This window comes from Nyctereutes procyonoides, unplaced genomic scaffold (genome assembly GCF_905146905.1).
Source record: "Nyctereutes procyonoides isolate TBG_1078 unplaced genomic scaffold, NYPRO_anot_genome, whole genome shotgun sequence".
Taxonomy (NCBI): domain Eukaryota; kingdom Metazoa; phylum Chordata; class Mammalia; order Carnivora; family Canidae; genus Nyctereutes; species Nyctereutes procyonoides.
In genome coordinates this window covers 8,787,800-8,808,902 of record NW_026575130.1, presented here as the reverse complement: position 1 = coordinate 8,808,902, position 21,103 = coordinate 8,787,800, and the positions used below count along the sequence as shown (strand labels likewise).

At 40.4% G+C, this 21,103-nt stretch overlaps 1 protein-coding gene across 2 annotated transcripts in view; it reads left to right on the top strand.

Annotated features, from left to right (window-relative positions):
• The first annotated feature begins 1,309 nt into the window (after positions 1-1,309).
• Positions 1,310-21,103, top strand: part of SEC24B (SEC24 homolog B, COPII coat complex component) — a 95,544-nt gene continuing 75,750 nt past the window's right edge. For both annotated transcript variants that reach the window (XM_055342464.1, XM_055342463.1), the window contains exon 1: positions 1,310-1,472. In XM_055342464.1, coding sequence (XP_055198439.1) covers positions 1,346-1,472 — 127 coding nt within the window. In that variant the 5' untranslated portion in view covers positions 1,310-1,345. The remainder of the gene's footprint in view (positions 1,473-21,103) is intronic.

Below are 21,103 nucleotides of genomic sequence, written 5' to 3'. Positions count from 1 at the left end.
AAAACGCAAACTGAGTTTTTGCTTCGGTTGCTATGGCTTTTTTTTTTTTTTAAGATTTTATTTGAGAGAGATAGCAAGAGAGAGCTCGAGTAGAGGGGAGAGGGAGAAGCAAGGAGCGGGGCTCCGTCCCAGGACCTAGGGATCAGGACCCCAGTCACGGGCAGAAGCTTAACTCCCTGGGCCACCCAGACGCCCCTATATAAGCTTCTTTCCTAAACACCAACAGAATGAAGCAACCCTTGGTAAAAATCATAAATAAGCTAAAGTTTGTCTTCCAGTTTCTTACTCTATTTTTTTTTTCCTTTTTCTTCCCTAGATTGCAGTCAGTGGGAAAAGTTTAGAGTGGTGCAACTCCTACTTCGATTCCGGTGTTTATCAACGCGCAATGTTTCCCTTCTTTTTCAGGGGATTTAGAATCCCCGACAGAAAGGGATCTTGGATGCCGTATTTCCTTTAGAATTAACATCAAGGGGGGAAAAATAATTCGACATTAAAATCCAACACGGGGGCCGCCCGGGTGGCTCAGCGGTTCGGCGCCGCCTTCAGCCCAGGGCCGGATCCTGGAGTCCCGGGATCGAGTCCCGCGTCGGGCTCCCTGCATGGAGCCTGCTTCTTCTCCCTCTGCCTGTGTCTCTGCCTCTCTCTCTCTCTCTCTCTCTCATGAATAAGTAAATAAAATCTTAAAACAAACAAACCAACCCAAACTGGAGGGAGGCGGTGGGTGGGGTCAGCCCGGGGCGGCGTGGCCCTGGGCTCCGGGTGTCACGCCGCGGCTGTCGGGTCCCCCCCCCCGCCCCCGCACCGCCGGCCGGCTTGGCTTCCCTTCTCCTCCCGGGCTGCCCCCCTCCCGCCTCAGGGCGACCCCGGCTGCTGCGCCGGGGCCTGAGCCGCCGCCGCCCCGGCCCCGCCTCGGGCCTGAAGTCGCCGGGCGGCGGCCTGCAGGGGGCGTGGCGGCGACGGCCCCAGGCCCGCGGCGCGAGGACCGACCCCAGGCCGGAGGCGCGCGCCCAGGGCTCGGGGCGCGCAGCAGGGCAGGGCAGGGCAGGGCAGGGCGGGGCAGGGCAGGAGCGGGCCGGGCCGGGCGCGGTGGGCCGGGGGTCGGGGGCCTGGGGCCTGGCGGCCGAGCGAGGCTCCGCGGGGCAGCGCCGGCAGCCCGACCGCAGTCCCGGGCGACTCCCTCGGTGACGCCGGGCGCGTTCCTTCCTCTTCCTTTCGCCTCTCGGGCCCCGCCTTCCCTTCCCTCCGCCCACCTCCCCGGAGCGGAGCCGCCGCCGCCGCCGCCGCCGCCGCCGCCGCCGCCGCCGCCGCCGCCGCCGCCGCCGCCGCCGCCGCCAGCAGCGCCGTCATGTCGGCCCCCGCCGAGTCCCCTCATCCGGCCGCCAGCGCCCGGATCCCGCCCAAGCTTGGCGGAGCCAGCGCCTCAGGAGCCGCGGCGCCCGCAGGCCCGGGCCCGGCGCCGCACCAGCAGAACGGTGAGGCGGGCAGCCCCGGCGCAGCGCGGCGCGGGGCCTAGCGCGGCGGGCAGCCTGGCGCTGGCGCTCGGGACCCGCCGGGCCGGGCCGGGCCGGGGGGTGGGGCGTTGGGGCGGGGGCTGCCGGGTTGGGGGGCGCCGGGCGGAGGCCGCGGGCCGAGGCCGCGCCGAGGGGGGCCGGGCTGTGAGGGGGGGCCGCGGGCCGCGGGGGGAGGGGGAGGGGCGCCCTGGCGCGGAGGCGGGGGCCGACCCGGGGAAGCCGGGGCCGGGGCTGCTTACGTAACGTGACCCTGGGCCCGAAAGCGCCCGGGGTTAGTAGGCGAGGCCGCCAAGGCGGGGCCCGGCCTCCGTGGAGAGATCCTCCAGCCCGGCCCGGGCGCCGGCGAGTTGCCCCGGGCGACCCTGTCGCCGGCGAAAAGCCGAGGCCGCGCGGAGTGCGCGGTCTGGGGAAGGCTGCTGTGGCCCTCGGGCTGCGGGGCTGCCGCCCTTCCCCGTCGCAGCAGAATTGCTTTGATTTCTGCGGCCCTGCGAGCACGTGGCCTTGAAGGGAACTTAAGTTAGCGCTCAAGTTTGTGGACAAAAGGGTGTAAATATGCAACATAAAGTGTGACCGTAACCCTGACCCAGTTCGGCCTGCGAGACGTGTCATTGCAGCTGCGGCGGCTGCTCGAGCGTTTGGAAGTTTGCTTGGTCGCGTTGCAAAGGGAGCAGGTGTCAAACGGCTTTATTTAAACGAATACCTTTAGATCTGGGTGTCTTCCCCCCACCCCCCACCCCCCACCCCCCTCAGCTTCACTTTTGAACCACAAAAGCGTGCGGGAGTTGGCCCCGCGTCGAGGGAAGAAAAGGCCTTCCTGCCGGCAGCAGCCTGTCAACTTGAAAGCCGCTTTCATGCTGAGGTCGTAGGCTTTCAGAATGCAGGAGGTTCAAGTGAAAAATGATCATTTCTAGGCCATTTATGACCTCATCTTGGGATCTGAATGTTTACGGATGGGGCCTGGGAAGGGGGAACTCACGTTATAGACTTAATAGTATCTTGGATGAGAACCCTCGCCAGTGATTGAATGCTTAAGAAAAATGCCCTGTGTGAGACAGCAGGACTACACTAGTACTTTCTTTTTTTGTTTTTTATGATAGTCACACAGAGAGAGATAGGCAGAGACACAGGCAGAGGGAGAAGCAGGCTCCATGCACCGGGAGCCCGACGTGGGACTCGATCCCGGGTCTCCAGCATCGCGCCCCGGGCCAAAGGCAGGCGCCAAACCGCTGCGCCACCCAGGGATCCCTACACTAGTACTTTCAAACAATTGTTGAACTGACCTTTTTTATCCAGTTAATGAAAATTCACTGGGCTATATAAATCAGTTCAGCCAGTATGTGGTTTTTACAGCTGATGCTTTTCAAACATGAAGTTTATCATAAGCTTATGCTGAGAATCAGAGGTTGAGTTTTTTGGGTTTTTTTCCCCCCACAAAAGTGATGTCTTAGGCATAATATACTTTGAATCAACCATAATGCTTTATTTCCAGGAGTCGTCGTTTCCTCTAATGGGTGTGAATGTGAACAGTGTTGTAGGCTTTGTGTTCCTGTCCCGAGCACACATTAAGATACTTTCTGAGCAGTTTTTGTCCTTGTAAACTTAATACAGATTGTCGTTTTCGTTTTGTTTTTAAACAGTTTTGTGAGTGAAGGAACTAGCACGTGATAATTTAAGAAGAGATTTCAAGCCTTTTGGAATATTGTGAACCCATGTTTAATACTGTTCCAAGAAGTGTCTTTTCTTGATTTTCTGGGTATGCATTATTGTGTTAGTGAATGATTTTTAAAGTGGCAGATACTGGGCAGCCCTGGTGGCTTAGCGGTTTGGCGCCGCCCTCAGCCCAGGGTATGATCCTGGAGACCGGGGATCGAGTCCCACATCGGGCTCCCTGCGTGGAGCCTGCTTCTCCCTCTGCCTGTGTCTCTGCCCCCACCCCCTCTGTGTGTGTGTGTCTCTCATGAATAAATAAATAAAATCTTAAAACAAAAAACCATGCCCTTCTTTATAAATAAAAATAAAAAAAAATAAAGTGGCAAATACTGATCTTAGCCTTACAAATTTTGTGAAGGCTCAAAAATGCCAGGATATCAGTTGTAATGAGAATATTAGATCTGTAAGAACATGAGAAGCCAAATATAGGTGATGTTTGTTTCTACCGTTTATAAACATTAACATAGTTCATTTCAGCATTTGTTGCATGTTTGCCATTCAGGTAATTAAGATTAGCCTAGTAGAAAGATAGAATTCCTGCCTTTCTCCTAAATTCACCTGTATTTTATTGACATTCCAGTTGCTTCTGACCTTGAGGGATTTGATGGGTAACAATAAGAGGACAAGAATATCTTGAGACAGATTTATAGCATGAACAAAAGTCTCAAAATTGAAAGTGCAGGCATGTTTAGAAACTAAGCTGTCAAAAAAAAAAAAGAAAGAAAGAAACTAAGCTGACAAGTGGCAAGAAGTGTGCTGGGTACTAGGGAGAACCCAAGGCACATGAGCTGTAAGGAATACTACTTAAAAAGGAGTCAGGTTGCAGAAAGGCCTTAAATGTCATTGTCAAGGAATTTGGAAATTAAGATAAAGAAATAGGCTAAGAGTAAATTTTACCAGTTCTCATCACAAGGAAAAAAAAAATCTGTAACTATGTATGGTGACAGATGTTAACTAGACTTATTATAGTGATCATTTTTGTAATTTATACAAATGAGTCATTATGTTGTATACTGGAAACTAATAGAGCATATGTCAATTATACCTCAATTAAACAAAAAGGATAAAGAACTAGGGTCAAATTTTTTGTTGTTTTTGTGGAAGGAAGTAGCTTAAGTAGAGAAGATCATATCTATTTTTTTTTTTAAGATTTTATTTATTTATTAGAGAGAGAGAGAGGCAGAGAGAGAAGCAGGCTCCATGCAGGGAGCCCGACATGGGACTCCATCCTGGGACTCCAGGATCATGCCCTGGGCTGAAGGCGGCTCTAAACCGCTAAGCGACTGGGGCTGCCCCTTTTTTGTTTTTGTTTTTTTTGCTAATCTTAGAAAAAATTATGTTTTCTACATTGTATTGGCATTTATAATAAAGATTAAGCAGCCCTTGGGTGTTGGTTTATTCTTTAGGCCTACATGAAATAGTTTGCCTTTTCATGTGTCTCAATGGAATTCCAGGCATGGCAAAAAGAAACAGGTCAGAAGTGTGCATATGTAACATTACAGGAGACAGAATTGTTAAACTGAAATGGTATCTAGAGATCACTTATTTTAGTGGTTATCCAACATTAAAAAAAAAAACAACATTTATTTTTTTCCAAAAGAAATAGTGGATAGAGCACTGATGGAGAAATCAGAAAAAAAGCAGAGCTGTTATGGTTTAAATAGAGGGTCAGGGCAGCCCCAGTGGCACAGCGGTTTAGCGCCGCCTGCAGCCCAGGGCGTGATCCTGGAGACCCTGGATCGAGTCCCACGTCAGGCTCTCTGTATGATGCCTGCTTCTCCCTCTGCCTCTCTCTCTCTCTGTCTCTATGAATAAATAAATAAAATCTTTTAAAAAAATTAAAAAAAATAGAGGTTCAGGTGTTTTTGGAGTGCAGTCTGAAAAACAGTTCACTTCTCAAATTTTATAGATCAAATCGAGATCCGGAAAGGTTAAGTGGGTATGTTTTTCACCAATTGCTGTGTAAACTTTGTGAGGATGGCAGTTTTGTCTCTTGTCACTGATGTACATTCAAGTATTCATTAAACATTTGTTAATCAAGTCCAATTCAGTGTTCCTAATTCCAAGTCCAGTCTTCTTTCTATTAAGAGACTGTATGTAGAAAGTCTTTTTAGAGACTTTTTTTTTTTTTTTTGGAAAGGGTAGGGTATAGGCTGAAAACTGAGACTTCATTATCACTTTTGGTTTTTGGGTTTAACTGCTCATATGCTTTTCCCCACTCATTTGAAGATACAGTTTGACTTCTTTGAGTCTATTACATAGTTCCCTTAAACTTCCTTTTGTGTACTTGTATTTCTCTACTTCAGTTTTTCATGAGCAGCATATGAGCTTTTAGAATTATTTGTATTTCCATATGAAGTGTTGAATATTTTTAAACTTTTACTCTACCTTTTGAGAGTCTTTCCAAAGCCCAGTCCTCAAAAAAGGGAAGATTGGATGAAATAATATCCTGGCAATATGATAATGTATTTCCAAAATTTCTCCCAATTCAAAGGGATTAATTTTAAAAGGTTTTTTTTTGGGGGGGGGCACTCTGATTTAACAGTAAACCACTGCTGCTTAATTCTACTTTTAGGAAGCTAATGGTACTCATTTTCAAATGAAAATGTATTTTTCTTCCTTCCATATGCCTTTTCCGGGAATGATACTACTGACAGTTTTATCATTTTAGTTGCCAATAATGAGAGAAAGATGAGTTAGTAATAGGAATTATTGGGATCCATTATGGAGGATAGAAACATACCATCCACTCAGCAGTACTGTCTGGTCAGTTAAAGGAAACTCTTCAACTTTGAGAGCACATGCAAAATTTAAAAGGATAAAAATCTCCTCAGTGTGTCTGAATTAAGTTCCTTTTGATCAGAGCAGCGTCTGCGTCTCAGGTTTCTGGTCTTCCTTTATAGCTGAGCAGAAGCATCAGGTCCTCTGGTGAAGATATTGCCATGGTATAATGTAACCATTTGGATGCATCATTTCCTTCTAAGCAGATTAATATCTTGAGAATCTTAAAAATCATTCCATATATAAACAAGTGTCTTTTATCTGGGCTTAAATTTTATTTTTCATTGCTGTATGTATTGTATTAGTTATTTGCAGTATCTTTTCATTCCCACTCCACCCTCCCCTCAGGTTTCTGAAATTATATGTGTAATAATTTTTGTAAACCCCATTCATTGCCATGGATTATAGTATTTCAACTAACTTCATCTTTCTAATTATCTGTAAATCCTGAAGTATTAGAATCTTAAAGACATTGAAAGAGAACAGATTTTTGAGCCGGTCTTCAATGGACTTTCCTAGAAATGAGAGCATCTTCATAGTCAGCCCTGCATGTTAGAGCAAATCATGTTATATTCAGCCTTAGGGAAGCCACTATTTCTAATAGGCTGAGCATACCCAGAACTGTCAAAAGGTGTGGGCTAGTGAAAAGGTTGTAGGCTTGGATACAGTTCTGGGTTTTGTAGAGGTAATTACTTAACATCTCTGAGCTTCAGGGAATAACAATACCTTCCTTCTAGAATTGTTGAGAGAATTATACTAAATGAGTTACTATTTTTAAAGTACCTGGTGCTTAGCAAAATGAGATATTTAACAAAGGAGAGTCCCCTTCATTCCATCTCCTTCAGAACACCAACATCTAAATTCTTCAGTTGACAGAAACTATGTGAGTTTTCTTCCTTATATTCCCCGTGGCAGCAAGCAGTAGGCACTCAACTGAGTAAGTGACCTTGGCTTCATATTGTTATTTTTGAAGACTGAACGGATCTATGTGTGGCCAGTTCTCCCGGTCCTTTCCTGTATTTAAGGCTCAATCACGGTTTCCGTCTTTTTATTATTTTCTTACACTGCCCAGCCCTTCCTCTCTCCAACAGATAGATCTACTCTTGGAAGGTTCCCTCAAATAGCTCACCTACCTCAGCTAGCCGGCTTGTGGAAAGGTGGATTTAATTAGTTTTAGGTTTTCTAAAATTGTATGGTGAAAGCTGCTTGTAATAGGAACCAAGGAAAAGCAGGATAAAATAGGGAGGTGAGAAGGAGTAGTAAAATGCCTCGCCTAGCCCGTGGCCAAGTCCTAACTTGCTTGTTTTTCCTAGTATTTCTGAGAAACAGGTATTGTGAAATGAGCTTTGGAACCTGCGATGCCTGGCTTCACTATTTACCAACTATTTGAATTTGTCTGTAAAATGAGGATAGTGATACTTCACAGGATTGTTGTGAGAATCATATAAGATTATGTAGAGAAAAGCCAAGTACCTGACTCATATAGTAGGTTAAGTGGGATCGGTTTTCTTTTGGTCCCTCTACTTGTAACACTCATTACCATGGCAGCCAGAAAGAAGAACTAATGGACTAATGTAGTGAGGTTTCATCCAAATGGCTGCACAGTCTGAATCTGTTGGCTGTAGGCTCTGTCTGACTGGGACAGTTACTTTTATAGTTATTAGCCTCCCATTACAAAATAATAATCCAGGGTATCCAGATGTGATTAGAATTCCTCTTTTTTTCTTTCTTTCTTCTTCTTCTTTTTTTTTTTTTTTTAGGATTTTTGTATTTGAGAGAGAGAATATATGTGATTGGGGGTGGGCAGAGGGAGAGGGAGAGAGAGAGAATCCTCAAGCAGACTCCCCACTGAGCAGGGAGTCTGATATAGGGCTCAATCCCAGGACCCTGAGATCATGACCTGAGCGGAAATCAAGAGTCAAGACACTCAACCAACTGAGCCGCCCAGGTGCTCTAGAAATTCCTCATTTTTAAAAACACCAGGGTTTCCAATTGTAGATTTCTTAAGGGGTGTGGTGGTCATATAGTTTTTATGCTTGTAAAAAATTTCTGTTTTTGCGACATTATTGATACTTTATTATCAGGGGTCCTATATCTAAAATAGTAATCTGTACTTTGCATACTAGTGACTGAATGGATACTAGCCTTGACATTAGAGCAGGGTTCTGTAAGCCTGTAACGTGCCAGGCATTAGTCTTTTAGTTGCTGGATCGTGAGGAGGTCTTAGAGGTCTGGAGCAAGGGAATAGCATTGTGCAGTATACCAGGGAAGCAGGGTCAGGGCTGTGTGACTATTTACCAACTGGTTCAGAAATATTTTAAAACTTTAACAAGAGTGATTGTTAAAATGCATATTGCCCTATTTCTTGGTGGTTCTGTGATGAATAAATTACATTCTTATATCTGATTCTGTCTCTCCAAGTTAGTTTGTGTCTCTGTAGAGGAGCTTGTACTTTGCTGACCTTGATGTTCTTAAGATAATAAAAAAAAAAAACCTTTAATCTGACTTTTAAAAAAATATTGATATTTGATTCAGGAAAAGACTAATGAAGCAAATATTTTTGATACTAAAAATGTTAGTTCTCTGTCAAGGGAAAGAATGAGGAAATTCATTTATTTTAAAGAGAGCTTATGATTAATTTGGTTGTAAATATATAGTGACTAAACATTCCATAAAATATTTACCTTGTAATTTGGATTTTCATGTTTGGTTTTCATACAGCAAGAATAGAATCAATTTTCCTTTGTTGGTAATTTAGTTTCTGGAAGGAGATTTATGACCCTGAGGCAGATACAGCCTTTGGGTAGACCTTGGGATAATTTAGTCTTGCCAGGAAGGGCATAGATGTTTCTAGAAAACCAGAGGTGCGGCAGCCCGGGTTGCTTGGCAGTTTAGCACCGCCTTCAGCCTGGGGCATGATCCTGGAGACCCGGGATCGAGTCCCACGTTAGGCTCCCTGTGATGAGCCTGCTTCTCCCTCTGCCTGTATCTCTGCCTCTCTCTCTCTGTCTCTCATGAACAAATAAGTACAATCTTTAAAAAAAAAAAAAGAAAAGAAAAGAAAACCAGAGGTGTATCTAGCTGATATGACATCAGTAGGCTGACCAGCTAAGCACCTCCATTGAAAGGTACATAGCCTATTTATTAAAAATATTTTGTTTACTTCTCAAGTCAGACTGGTACCAGTGAGTAGATAATGTGTTAGAATAATCTGTTTCCTATTTTTTACAGACATACCTCACTTGAAGCTAAGAATTTCGAAATGTTTCAGAGCTTGTATGTATATAGCCTGAATTTTTCTGTATTTCAGTGATTTGTTTATGCTCTTTTTATGAGTCACTACATTAAGCCACTTGGTGGATTCAGTAATCATATTACTTCATTGATTCTAAGACATTCTGTTTTTCACATTTTAATCTCTGAATTTGGTAAGATTCTGAAATTGGTTTTGCTGAAGTGGTAGAAATTATGGTATAGTTGTATGAAAACCTGCCATTGGTGGCTGATGTGGCGAGCTGAATAATGGCCCCCTAATGTGTGTCCATCCTAATCTTTGAAACCTTTGCAGCTTCGACTGACTGTTGGGGATATTATCCTCAATCTAGGTGGGCCTGATACAATCACAACAGACCTGGTTGGAGAAAGTCAGGAGGAGTCAGCCAACAAAGTAATGTGACCACAGAAGCAGAGGTGGGAGTAATGTGCTCTGAAGATGGAGAAAGGGGCTGGCCACTAGAAGCTGAAAAAAACAAGGAAGTGGATTCTCTTCTTGGAGCCTCAGAAGGAACCACCCTGCCCATGACACTTTGACCTTAGCCCGGTGAACTGATTTTGGGCTTCTGACCTACAGAACTAGAAAATAGTAAATTTGTGTTGTTTTAGGCCACTATGCTTGTGGTAATTTATTACAGTAGTAGGAGCTAATATCCCTGGTAAATTTAAAAAGCAGCAGCATTAAAACACCTTAGATGTAATGAAATACAGTATATTATTACTTTCCTTTTGTTTCAGATGATAGAGTAAAATGTGTAAAATGCCACAAAAAGTTCAGATCTCTATATTTGTTCTTATACTAGGGTATAAATTGCTTTCAGTAGTGGAAACTCTTAAAGTGTTGTTTAAGAGCTTCTTTTTACTTATCCTGTAGTCCATGTTGATACATCGTGACAAGGGAAATGCCTGATGCAGAAATATTTGATGATTATTTACTAGGCTCCTTTTTTTACCCAAAAAAACTGTGGGAATGGTTTCTATAACCCAGGCACTATGCTAAGCTTTAGGAATATATTAAAGCTGAGAGCAACCTAGACTCGTTTTTCACTTAGAGAATTTGCAATCAGACGATTACAATACCATGTGAAAAGTGCTATCATTGTGGTCCAAGATATTGTAGATGCAACATTAAGTAGGCATCACTTATAGGGTTAGCAGGTGTTTTCTAGAAGAGCTAAACTGAGATCTGAAGAATGAGTAAGATTTGATCAGATAAAGGGAAAAGAGGGAATTTTTGAAGGTTCCAGGTAGAGAAGAAGAGCTTGTGTGAAGGGTCAGAGGTGAACAAACATGGCTTGAGAAAAATTTGGTGTGGCCCAACTGTGTGTGAAATAGTGATTCTCAGCCTTTTCATACTCATGGCTACCTTTGGGCTAAAATTTTAGTTGGTGGCATTTTTGAAGGAATTAAACTTTAGACTCTAGAATTTAATTTTTTTTAAATTTAAAAAGCAGATTTCAGAAAAGTAGCATATTTATTTGATCCCCTTCAGAAGCCTTTACAAGGCAACTTAACTGCTCTCACTAACCCCTTTGATCACCTTTTGAGATAAAGCTCTAGCATATAGTCTTTCCTGATGTCGTGCTGTGGTTTCTTTGCTCTCTTCCTACAAGGTCATCATTCTGTGTCACTTTGACCTAACAATAGGCACCATTAGTTTAGCAAAATTACATTTTATTTACTGATCAGACTTAGGTAGACCCATGTGAATGGCTTGTAGTATAGCAGTATATTAAGGCACACCTGTTGAATATCGTTGTGAGGAGTGGTGAGCAGTGAAGTAAGAAGGCCATCATGAAGGGCCTTTGTGTTCATTTTTTCTTTGCTGCTGTAACAAATTTACCAGAGATTGGTGGCTTAAAATAACATGAATTCATCATCCATAGGTTAGAAGTCTAACAGGGCTGAAATCAAGGTGTCAGTAGGGCTGAATTCCCTCCTAGAGATTGTGGGAGAGTGTCCATTTCTTTGCCTTTTCCCGCTTCCAGAGGCTGCCCACATTCCTTGAGTCATGGTCCCCTCTTTATCTTCAAAGCCAGCAACCTCATCTCTGAGGATCTTGTGTAGTCACATCTCCCTGACTCTCTGCTGCCTCCCTCTTCTACTTTTAAGGACTCTTGTGATTACATTGAGCTCACTTGGATAATCAAGGCTTTTCTCCCGATTTTAGGGTCACAGATTAACAATCATAATACAATCTGCAACCTCAACTCCCTTTGCCATGTCACATGTTCTGGTGATTAGGACATGGACATTTGGGATGGGGGAGGGATTATTGTGCCTTCCATTGTTTTATAAACTATGTTAAAGCGTTTGAATTTTTTGTTGTTGGCAAGAAAAACTGTTAGAAAGCTTTAAATGAAGAAATAATCGGATTTGCTTTTTAGGAAAATCACTGTGGTTATGTGTGGTTTGGTCAATTGTCTAAAAAACAGTGTCATACAAGGGGCACCTGGGTGGCTCAGTTGGTTAAGTATCTACCTTCAGCTCAGGTCATGATCTCAGGGTCCTGGGATCGAATCTCTAGTCAATGAGCTTCCCACTCATGGGGAAGGAGTCTGCTTCCCTCATTGCCCTCTGCCCCAGCTTGTGTGTGCATGCATTCTCTCTGTCTCTCTCCCTCCCTCCCTCCTTCCCTCCCTCCCTCAAATGAATAAATAAAATCTTTTAAAAATGGTGTCATACAATTTAATACGTCATTTATTAAATGCACTTTTTTCCATTGATGTTTTAAAAACTTATTTTTAAAAGTGCATTTATTAAATGCACTTTTTTCCATTGATGTTTTAAAAACTTATTTTGCAATAATTTTAGATTTGCAGAAGTGATATAGTACATAAAATTCATTGTTCTTCACTCAGCTTCCTCTAAAGTCTTATATCTTCTTATGTCTTAACATCTTACAAAACCATGGTATGTTTATCAAAGCTAAGAAATTAACATTACTGAAATGCCATTAGCTAAACTATACCATTTCCACCATTTTATTTTTTTCTGTTCCTGGATGTAGTCCAGGATATCATGTTGCATTTAGTTGTCATGTCTCCTCTGATCTGTGACAGTTTCTTAGTCTTTCTGTTGGCTTTTTAGGACTTTGACAGGACCAGTTAGTTGTTTTGTAGACAGTTCCTCACTCTACTGATGCTTTCTCATGATTAGGCTGGGGTGGAGTCTCAATAATTTATTAATTTTTAGGAAGAATACCACAGAAGTGAAGTGCCCTTCTTATCACATCATACCAGGGATTATATGTATCACCTTGTTTATTCCTGGTCATGTTAACCTTGGGCATTTGATTTAAGGAATGTCTTAGCTCAGGCCTCTATGACAAAATACCATAGACTGGGTGGCTTAAACCATAGCCATTTATTTTCTCACAGTTTTAGGGTCCAGAAATCTTTGATCCGAGTGACAGCATGGTTGGTTCTGATGAAGACCCTGTTCCTGACTTGCAGATGACCATCTTCCTGCTATGTGCTTACATGGCTTTTTTACATGCACGAGGAGAAAGGATACTAAATTCCATCATGAGGATTTTATGCTTGTGATCTAAACTAAGCCTAATTACTTCCCAAAGGCCCCACTTTAAACCATTAAATTAAGGGATAGAGCATCAACATGAGTTTGGAGGGAGATATTCAGTCTATAACGGGCTGCCAAGTTCCTCCACTGCAAAATTAATATTCTTTTTCTACTCTATGTTAGGAGTAACTTCAGCCTGCATTTAACAGATAGGGAATTATGAATTAAATTCCACCTTCTACAGTGAGATGGATAAAGTAATTTGTAGGCATATGCTAAAATCATCACAGTAATTCATAAATATTCTTGGGAAGATAATTTAATATCCTATTGCTTCTTAAAATTTCTTCCACTACTGGTAGCATTCCTCAGCGGCTCACACCTGCAGTCTTCTACTGTGGAATTCTAATGGTAATTTTCTCTTTCCCTCAGTTATTCTACATTTCTTATTATTTGGAATTTTTCTGTGAGGAAGGCTTGCCCCTTTTTTCCCATTTTAAAATGTTTTCAGTTATTTTTATTATTGTTGACCCATGAATATTGACTTTTTTCTTTGGATTATAATCGAGTACTATCATGATTTATATTTGTTACCCAAATTGTTACAGCTTCGGCCATTGGCTGCTCTTTCAGGTTGCCTCCTGTGTCTCTTTGCCACCACCCTTTTGTCTTTTGACTGCTTCCTTACTTTCTGACACTACAGTATTTTGTCCTCTCCCTACCCCAGCACTAGAATCAGTCCTTTGTCCGAGAAGCCCTGGTTCCTTTTGTTGGGGCATGGTATTTGGAAACTGAGAACTGGGCCCTGGATGTGGTTGTAGCTACTGGAGTATCATTGCTTTTAGGCTTTCTCAGTAGACAGAAGTTAGGAGATATGTATGTATGTACTAAATTATGTATGTGAACATCTTTGTAATTGTGTCTACGTCTCTCCATCTGTGTATATGTATTACCTAAACATCCTTCAGTTAGGTTATCATGTATGTAATGCAGTTAGACTGATTTGTCAGTCTTTATTCTATCCTGGATTATCTTGACATCCTAGTTAATTTTTTCACAAAAATATAACTTGCTTTCATTCTTTGTAGTGTACAGCTCTATGGGTTTTGACAAATGGCATACAGTCAAGGATCTACCACCACAGTATCATATAGAACAGTTTTGTTACTACAAAAAGTGTCCTTAAGTAGTCCCCTTGTAACATCATCTCGTCCTCCACCAGCCCTGACAACTGTTTTGCTCTGCTTTCCATTTCTGTCAGTCTGCTTTTCCAGAATGTCATATAAACGAAACTATAAAATATGTAGTCTTTTGGATCTGGTTTCTCTCACTGAATTACATTCATCTATGCTGTTGCATGAATCAGTTTGTTCCCTCTTATTGCTCTGTACTATTTTATTGTGTGTGTGTACCAGGATTGTTTATCCTCTGTTGTTGAATATCTTGACTGTTTATTCTAGTTTTGGGTGATTGTGAATAAAGCTGCTGTAAACATTCATGTACTGGTTTTTGTGTGAACACGTTTTTTGGCTCACTTAGGTAAACGGAGTAACACTGCTGGGTCAAATGGTAAATACATTTGACTCTGAACAACACAGGTTGGATCCACTTATATGCAGATTTTTTTTTTTTCGATAAATACAGTACATTACCATAAGTGTGTTCTCTTATGATTTTCTTAGTAACATTTTCTTTTTTGATAGCTTACTTTATTGTAAGAATAAAGTGTATATACACAGAATACCGTATGTATAGTAACATAAAAAATACATGTTTGAGTTTATGTTATTGGTAAGCCTTCCGGTCAACAGTAGACTATAGTAGTTAAGTTTGGGGGCGGAGAGTCAGCTTATACTCAGATTTTCAACTGTGCAGAAGGTTTTTGCCCTTAACCTCTGGATTGTTCAAGGGTCAACTGTATATATTTAACTTTACTAGAACTTGCCAAACTTTTCCAAGGTGGCAAAATAGTACTATTTTGCATTCCCTCCAATAATGAATGAGAGTTCCTTTTGCACTACCTCTTTGCCAGCATTTGATATTTTGAGATTTTTTGTTATTTTAATCATTCTAATGAATGGTAGCAATATCTCATGGTTTAATTTGCATTCCCTAATGATTAATGATGAGCATCTTTGTGTTTGTTTATTGCCATTCCTGTATCTTCATTGCTGGTTATATTTTCAGACCTTTTACCAATTTTTTGGTTGGGTTGTCTGTTTTCTTACTGTTGGGTTTTAAGAGTTCTTAAATTCTGGATACAAATGATCGGGCATGTGATTTGCAAATATTATTTTCTTGCCTGTTGCTTGTCTTATAATTCTCTTGGTGCTTTTGGTGGAGAAAAGTTTTTAATTTGATAAAGTCTCTTCTTAGTGTTTTCTGTTCTTGATTATATTTACATACTCTTCTATATTTTCTTCTAGGTGTTTTTAAATTTTACATTTAGATTTTACAGTTTGACTTAACTTTTGCTTAAGACCTGAGACATGGGCATCCGGGGTGGCTCAGCAGTTTAGCGTTGCCTTCAGCCCAGGATGTGATCCTGGAGACCGGGGATCAAGTCCCACGTCAGGCTCCCAGTGTGGAGCCTGCTTCTCCCTCTGCCTGTGTCTCTGCCTCTCTCTGTGTGTCTCTCATGAATAAATAAATAAAAGCTTTTTAAAAAAAAAGACCTGAGACGTGTTGAGGTTCATTTTTTGAATATGGACTATGGCAGCCGCATTTGTTGAAAAGATTCTTTCCTTCATTGAATTGGCTGACATCTTTGTCAAAAATCAGTTGGCTGTATTTTTGTGGCTCTATTTCTAGACTTTTTATTATGTTCTTTGTGTCTCTCCTTTCACTGGTGCCACACTTTCTTGATTATTGTAGCAGATAAAGCAGGCCTTGAAATTGGGTAGTATAGGGACGCCTGGGTGGCTCAGCAGTTGAGCATCTGCCTTCAGCTCAGGGCGTGATCCAGGTCAGGGGATCAAGTCCCACATGGGGTTCCTTGTGGGGAGCCTGTTTCTCCCTCTGCCTGTGTCTCTCTGCCTCTCTCTGTGTCTCTCATAAATAAATAAAATCTTAGGGGGGAAAAAAAAGAAATTGGGTAGTATAAGACCCAACTGTTCTTTTTCAGAGTTTTTGTTTTTGAGATTTTGCCTTTCCATAGAAATTTTAGAATCAGCTTGTTGATACCTATAAATAAATATGAATATTGGTATTTGGTATTTGCTATTGGTATTTGTATTGGGATTGCATTACAATTTAAAGATTGAAACTGAGATAGTTTGTATCTTCATACCAAGTCTTTTAGTCCACAAATATATCATTCCATTTATTTAACGAAATCCTTCATTTCTTTCATCAGTGTTGTGTAGTTTTTAGCACTTTAAGTACTTTTTTGTGATGTTATAAATAGTATTATTCTAAAAAAAATTAAATCCTGTATGTTCATTATTGAGTTTGAAAAGTGCATTTGACTCTTACATATTGACCTTGTATCTTGTGACTGATAAACTCAATTATTAGTTCTAGGCTTTTCTTTTTTCTTCTTTTTTTTTTTTAATCCTGTCATTCTGTAAATACAGTTTTATATGATGGAAAGATATTCAAGTCAGGCTACATAAACAGATCATTTAATAATGTACATTATAATTCTATTTTTGTTTAAATTAGGTAAAACCAAAAAGAAATTATTGGGTAGCTATGCATCAGAATATTGATAGTTATCTCAGGTAATATGATTATGGATGATTTTTATCTGATAATTTCCTGTACCTCTTTTTGCAATGATTATATATAACATCTGTAATAAGAAGAATACTTAGAGTTATTTTTCAAAAATTTGACCATCCATGTCTGTAACTAGTTTCTTTCCTCCATAGCCTTTGTCTCTCTCTACTTTAGAAGCATCAAAATACCAGCAGTCTTTCCTTTTTTTTTTTTTTTAAGATTTTTTAAAAAATTTATGTATTCAGAGAGAGAGAGAGAGGCAGAGACACAGGCAGAGAGAAAAGCAGGCTTCATGCAGGGAGCCTTACCTGGGACTCATCCCTGGTCTCCAGGATCACACCCGGAGTTGCAGGCCGCACTAAACCACTGCGCCACTGGAGCTGCCCCCAGCAGTCTTTTCTTATATGCTGCAGAACCATTTGAATCCAAAGAAAGATGCGCATCTAAATTATCCCAGAAAGCCAGTTATTTTTCTTTCTTTTTTTTTTTTTAAGAAATCGATAGCATTAATAAAATGTGGTAGTACCTCAAAATACTTTTATAATTAATGTTTCTAATGTCCAACTTAAATGTTTAGGCCTAGGTTGAAAACCTTCCATACATACTGATATTCTCCTTTCTCTTTGTATTTTTCTGTCTTATAGTTGTATTCAACAGGAATTTAATGCAAGCTGCATATGTAATTTTAAATAGCAAAAAGAAGTAAAGTCAATTTCATTTTATCCAATTATCACAATATATGAAAAGTTCTCATTTTAACATGTGTTCAATATTAAAAATTACTAAAATATCTTATTTTTTATACTATTTCTTTAAAATCCAATGTATCTTAAAGCACTTCTCAGATCAAATTAACTATATTCTAGTATGTAGTAGCCATGTGTCACTAGGGACTGCCATTTGGATAGTACAGGTCTGTAGCGCATGTAAATGATTCCAGGTGTTTTTACCACTCGTGATAGACCCAGTTCTCAACCCTTAGTTGTTTTTTCTTTCATTCTTAACTGGTGTACCTGATTCAGTTTTTTTTTTATATCTTACACCTTACAGCTCTCAAATAATATATTCTAGGAAGGAACTATTTTTCTAACAGAACAACTTAGTGCATTCTGTACATATATACACATATGTTTAACTTATCTGAAGACAATGTTTTCTTTTGTAAGAATTATTGAAACTGGGGCAGGCCTGGTGGCCCAGCGGTTTAGCGCTGCCTTCAGCCCAGGGGTCTGATCCTGGAGACCCGGGATCGAGTTCCACATCGGGCTCCCTGCATGGAGCCTGCTTCTCCCTCTGCCTGTGTCTCTGCTCCCCACCCCCACCCCCTCCGTGTGTCTCTCATGAATAAATAAATAAAATCTTTAAAAAAAAAAGAATTATTGAAACTGAGATGTCTGGACTTTTAAGAATATAATGCATTTTTATGTTAAGTAAAGATGGATTTTTTCAGTTCTAGAATCTGGATTCTGAACTTTTAAAAATAGTAATTAGTTGTTATTTTCAGTTGTTATTGCTACATAACAAATTATTCCAAAACTTAATGTTTGCAAACAGCTATTTTATTAAGCTCACAGATTCTGTTGATGAAGAATTTGTACAGGGCAAGGCCAAGATAGCTTTGTGCTGTGATGTCTAGGATCTCAGCTTGGAAGACTCCAAGGTATTTTGATGGCCGAAGTTTGGAATGATCTGGAAAGTTCATTTATTCATATGTCTGGTACTTGGGCTAGAATGACTCAAACTTCAAATCTGGATGCCTAAAGGTGACCTCTCCATGTGGTTTGACTTCCAGACCTTGGCAGCTGTGAAATAATTGGCCTTCCTACATAGCTAGCTGTTCAGGGATCCATCCACATGCAGATATTCCATCAAACAACATAGAAATTGAATTGTCTCTGATTAAGCAGGGGAAGGGGGAAGGGAGGCGAAGCTTCTGCCATTCTTTATTTGTTTTTTTTTTTTTAATTTTTTTTTAAATTTTTTTTAATTTTTTTATTTATTTATGATAGTCACAGAGAGAGAAAGAGAGAGAGGCAGAGACATAGGCAGATGGAGAAGCAGGCTCCATGCACCGGGAGCCCGATGTGGGATTCGATCCCGGGTCTCCAGGATCGCGCCCTGGGCCAAAGGCAGGCGCCAAACCGCTGTGCCACCCAGGGATCCCTATTCTTTATTTGTGGAAGCTGTTATAAGCCTTCTCAAATTCAAGGGAAGTAGACAAATTTCACCCTTTTATCAGCACAGTATCAAAGAATTTGGGGACCATGTTTTAAAACTGCCACAATTGCTGAGGAAATTCTAGGAAATACGGGTAAATGAAACTGCTAATACTTATGAAATGTCCATAATTTACTCTATAGATTGTGTTGAAGATAAAAGAGTATAGGTATATGTAACCTGTGTATTTGTAGTATTCGCCAGGCTGTTTTTAATATATATATAAAAAATAAAACTTTAATGTTAGAGTTGGTATTGTACTCTAAATTTTAAAGTTGAAGAAAATGTGTTTCCTATTAGATCACAATAAGACAAAATTTTTAAAAATATTTTATTTGTCCTAGATACCATTTTCTTTTCATTTAAGCTGATCCTTATGTTTATTTTTTTTAAGTAGAGGCTTTTGAAAATTGATTTAAAATATTTGAAAGGAAATATTTTACTTCCAAAGGAGTCTTGATTCATTTATCATTTGACCAGATTATTTTCACATGTTTTTCAAACATCTAGATCTTGATATAGAATAAAAAACAGTGAATATCAACACATAATTCACATTTCCCCAAAGTAAGTACTTTCTTTGATGGACTGAGAAGTAAAAAGGTTTCCTCTGGTAGGTAGTTCACTTCTGATAAATTTTAGCATCTAGGTAAAATATTCCTGTTAGTTTTAGAAGAATGACATTTTGAGTAGCTTGGACGTACTGATGATTATTTCCCTGTTTTTAGATCATGTAGCATGGATGAACCACATTTATTAAGTGGATAGATATTTAAATAGATTTCTCTAATTCTGACCTGGCTCTTCTCTTGACTGATATAGTCTTACTAGAGTAGAGTTTTCAGAGACTGAAGTCAAAAGTAGCAAACTGGGGCAGGTGGGTGGCTCAGTGGTTGGGCGGCTGCCTTCAGCTCAGGTCATGATCCCAGGGGTCCTGGGATTGAGTCCTACATCAGGCTGCCCACTGGGAGCATGCTTCTGCCTCTGCTTGTCTCTGCCTCTTACTCTCTCTGTCTCTCATGAATGAATAAATAAAATCTTTAAAAAAAAAAGTAGCAAACCATCTTTGTGTATTTAAGGGAAGGAGAATATTCCACATTTTTCTGGCATGTTAATGAAAGTTTCCTATCAGACTCTTTTCCTTTTAAGTAAATAAATTCTTTCAGGTGAACTATGACCATGTAAAATATCCTATAAGAAAAGGAAAGTATACACCCAGTAAAACGGTGTTAGTTTGGGTTCTTTGTATATTTCTTGGAATTAAAATAGTATGGATGTCATTTTTTCTTTACAGTTTGATTACATAAGTTATCTTTTTTCTGCCATAGAATACGTATTTATGTGACCAAAATTAAGATCCCACTACATTATTGAGTAGAAATTGAAACCAGAATAAGGAAAGATAAGCCCGGGCAGCCCGGGTGGCTCAGGGTTTAAGCACCTGCCTTTGGCCCAAGGTGTGATCCTGGAGACCCGGGATCGAGTCCCACGTGGGGCTCCCTGCTTGGAGCCTGCTTCTCTCTCTGCCTCTGTCTAATGAATAAATAAAATCTTTAAAAAAAGAAAAAAGGAAAGATAAGCCCTATTCATATATCTTTTATAAAGAATGTTTTTATATTTTTATGTTTTTTTTTTTAATTTTTAAAAAATTTTTGTTTTATATTTGTATACATTATTATAACAAGGAATACAGTGCACTTCCTTTGTGCCAGAGAACTTGAAATAGCTTGTGAATATTTTTTTTTATTACACTTTCATTTGAAGTATGGCACAGATAATGAATTCCTTCCACAACATAGGAAAATTAGATTCTAGGAAAAAATTTACTCTTCATTGGACCCAAGACTGGAATTCCATTGTTTGGGAACTATTGATCATTTGCTGGGCTAAGGAAAGCCAGCCAGACTTTAGTATAGTATGGGGTAACGGGTTGTTTAAAAGCATGGATTTGAGCCAGATTACTTAATTTATCTTAGTCCTGGTATGTCCTAAATATGTGACTGTATTAAAGGACTTCTGTGCCTCATTTGCCTGATTTGTAGAGTGAATATAATGATATCATTTACTTCAAGGGACAGCGAGTGGCACATAATGTAATATGTTTAATATTTATAATAAATCTAAGATTAATGTTAATATGAATGATATTGATAAAAATCTATAGTGTTCAAAGATATGGATATATGTCAATGAAAGGATTGAAAGCATTAGAGGAAAACATGAGTGTATATTTATGTAATATTAGAATGGGGAAGGCTCTGTTAAGTATGATTTAAAACTTTATTGGTGCAACTTGGGTGGCTCAGTGGTTGAGCCTCTGCCTTTGGCTCAGGTTGTGATCTTGGGGTCCAGGGATCAAGTCCTGCATC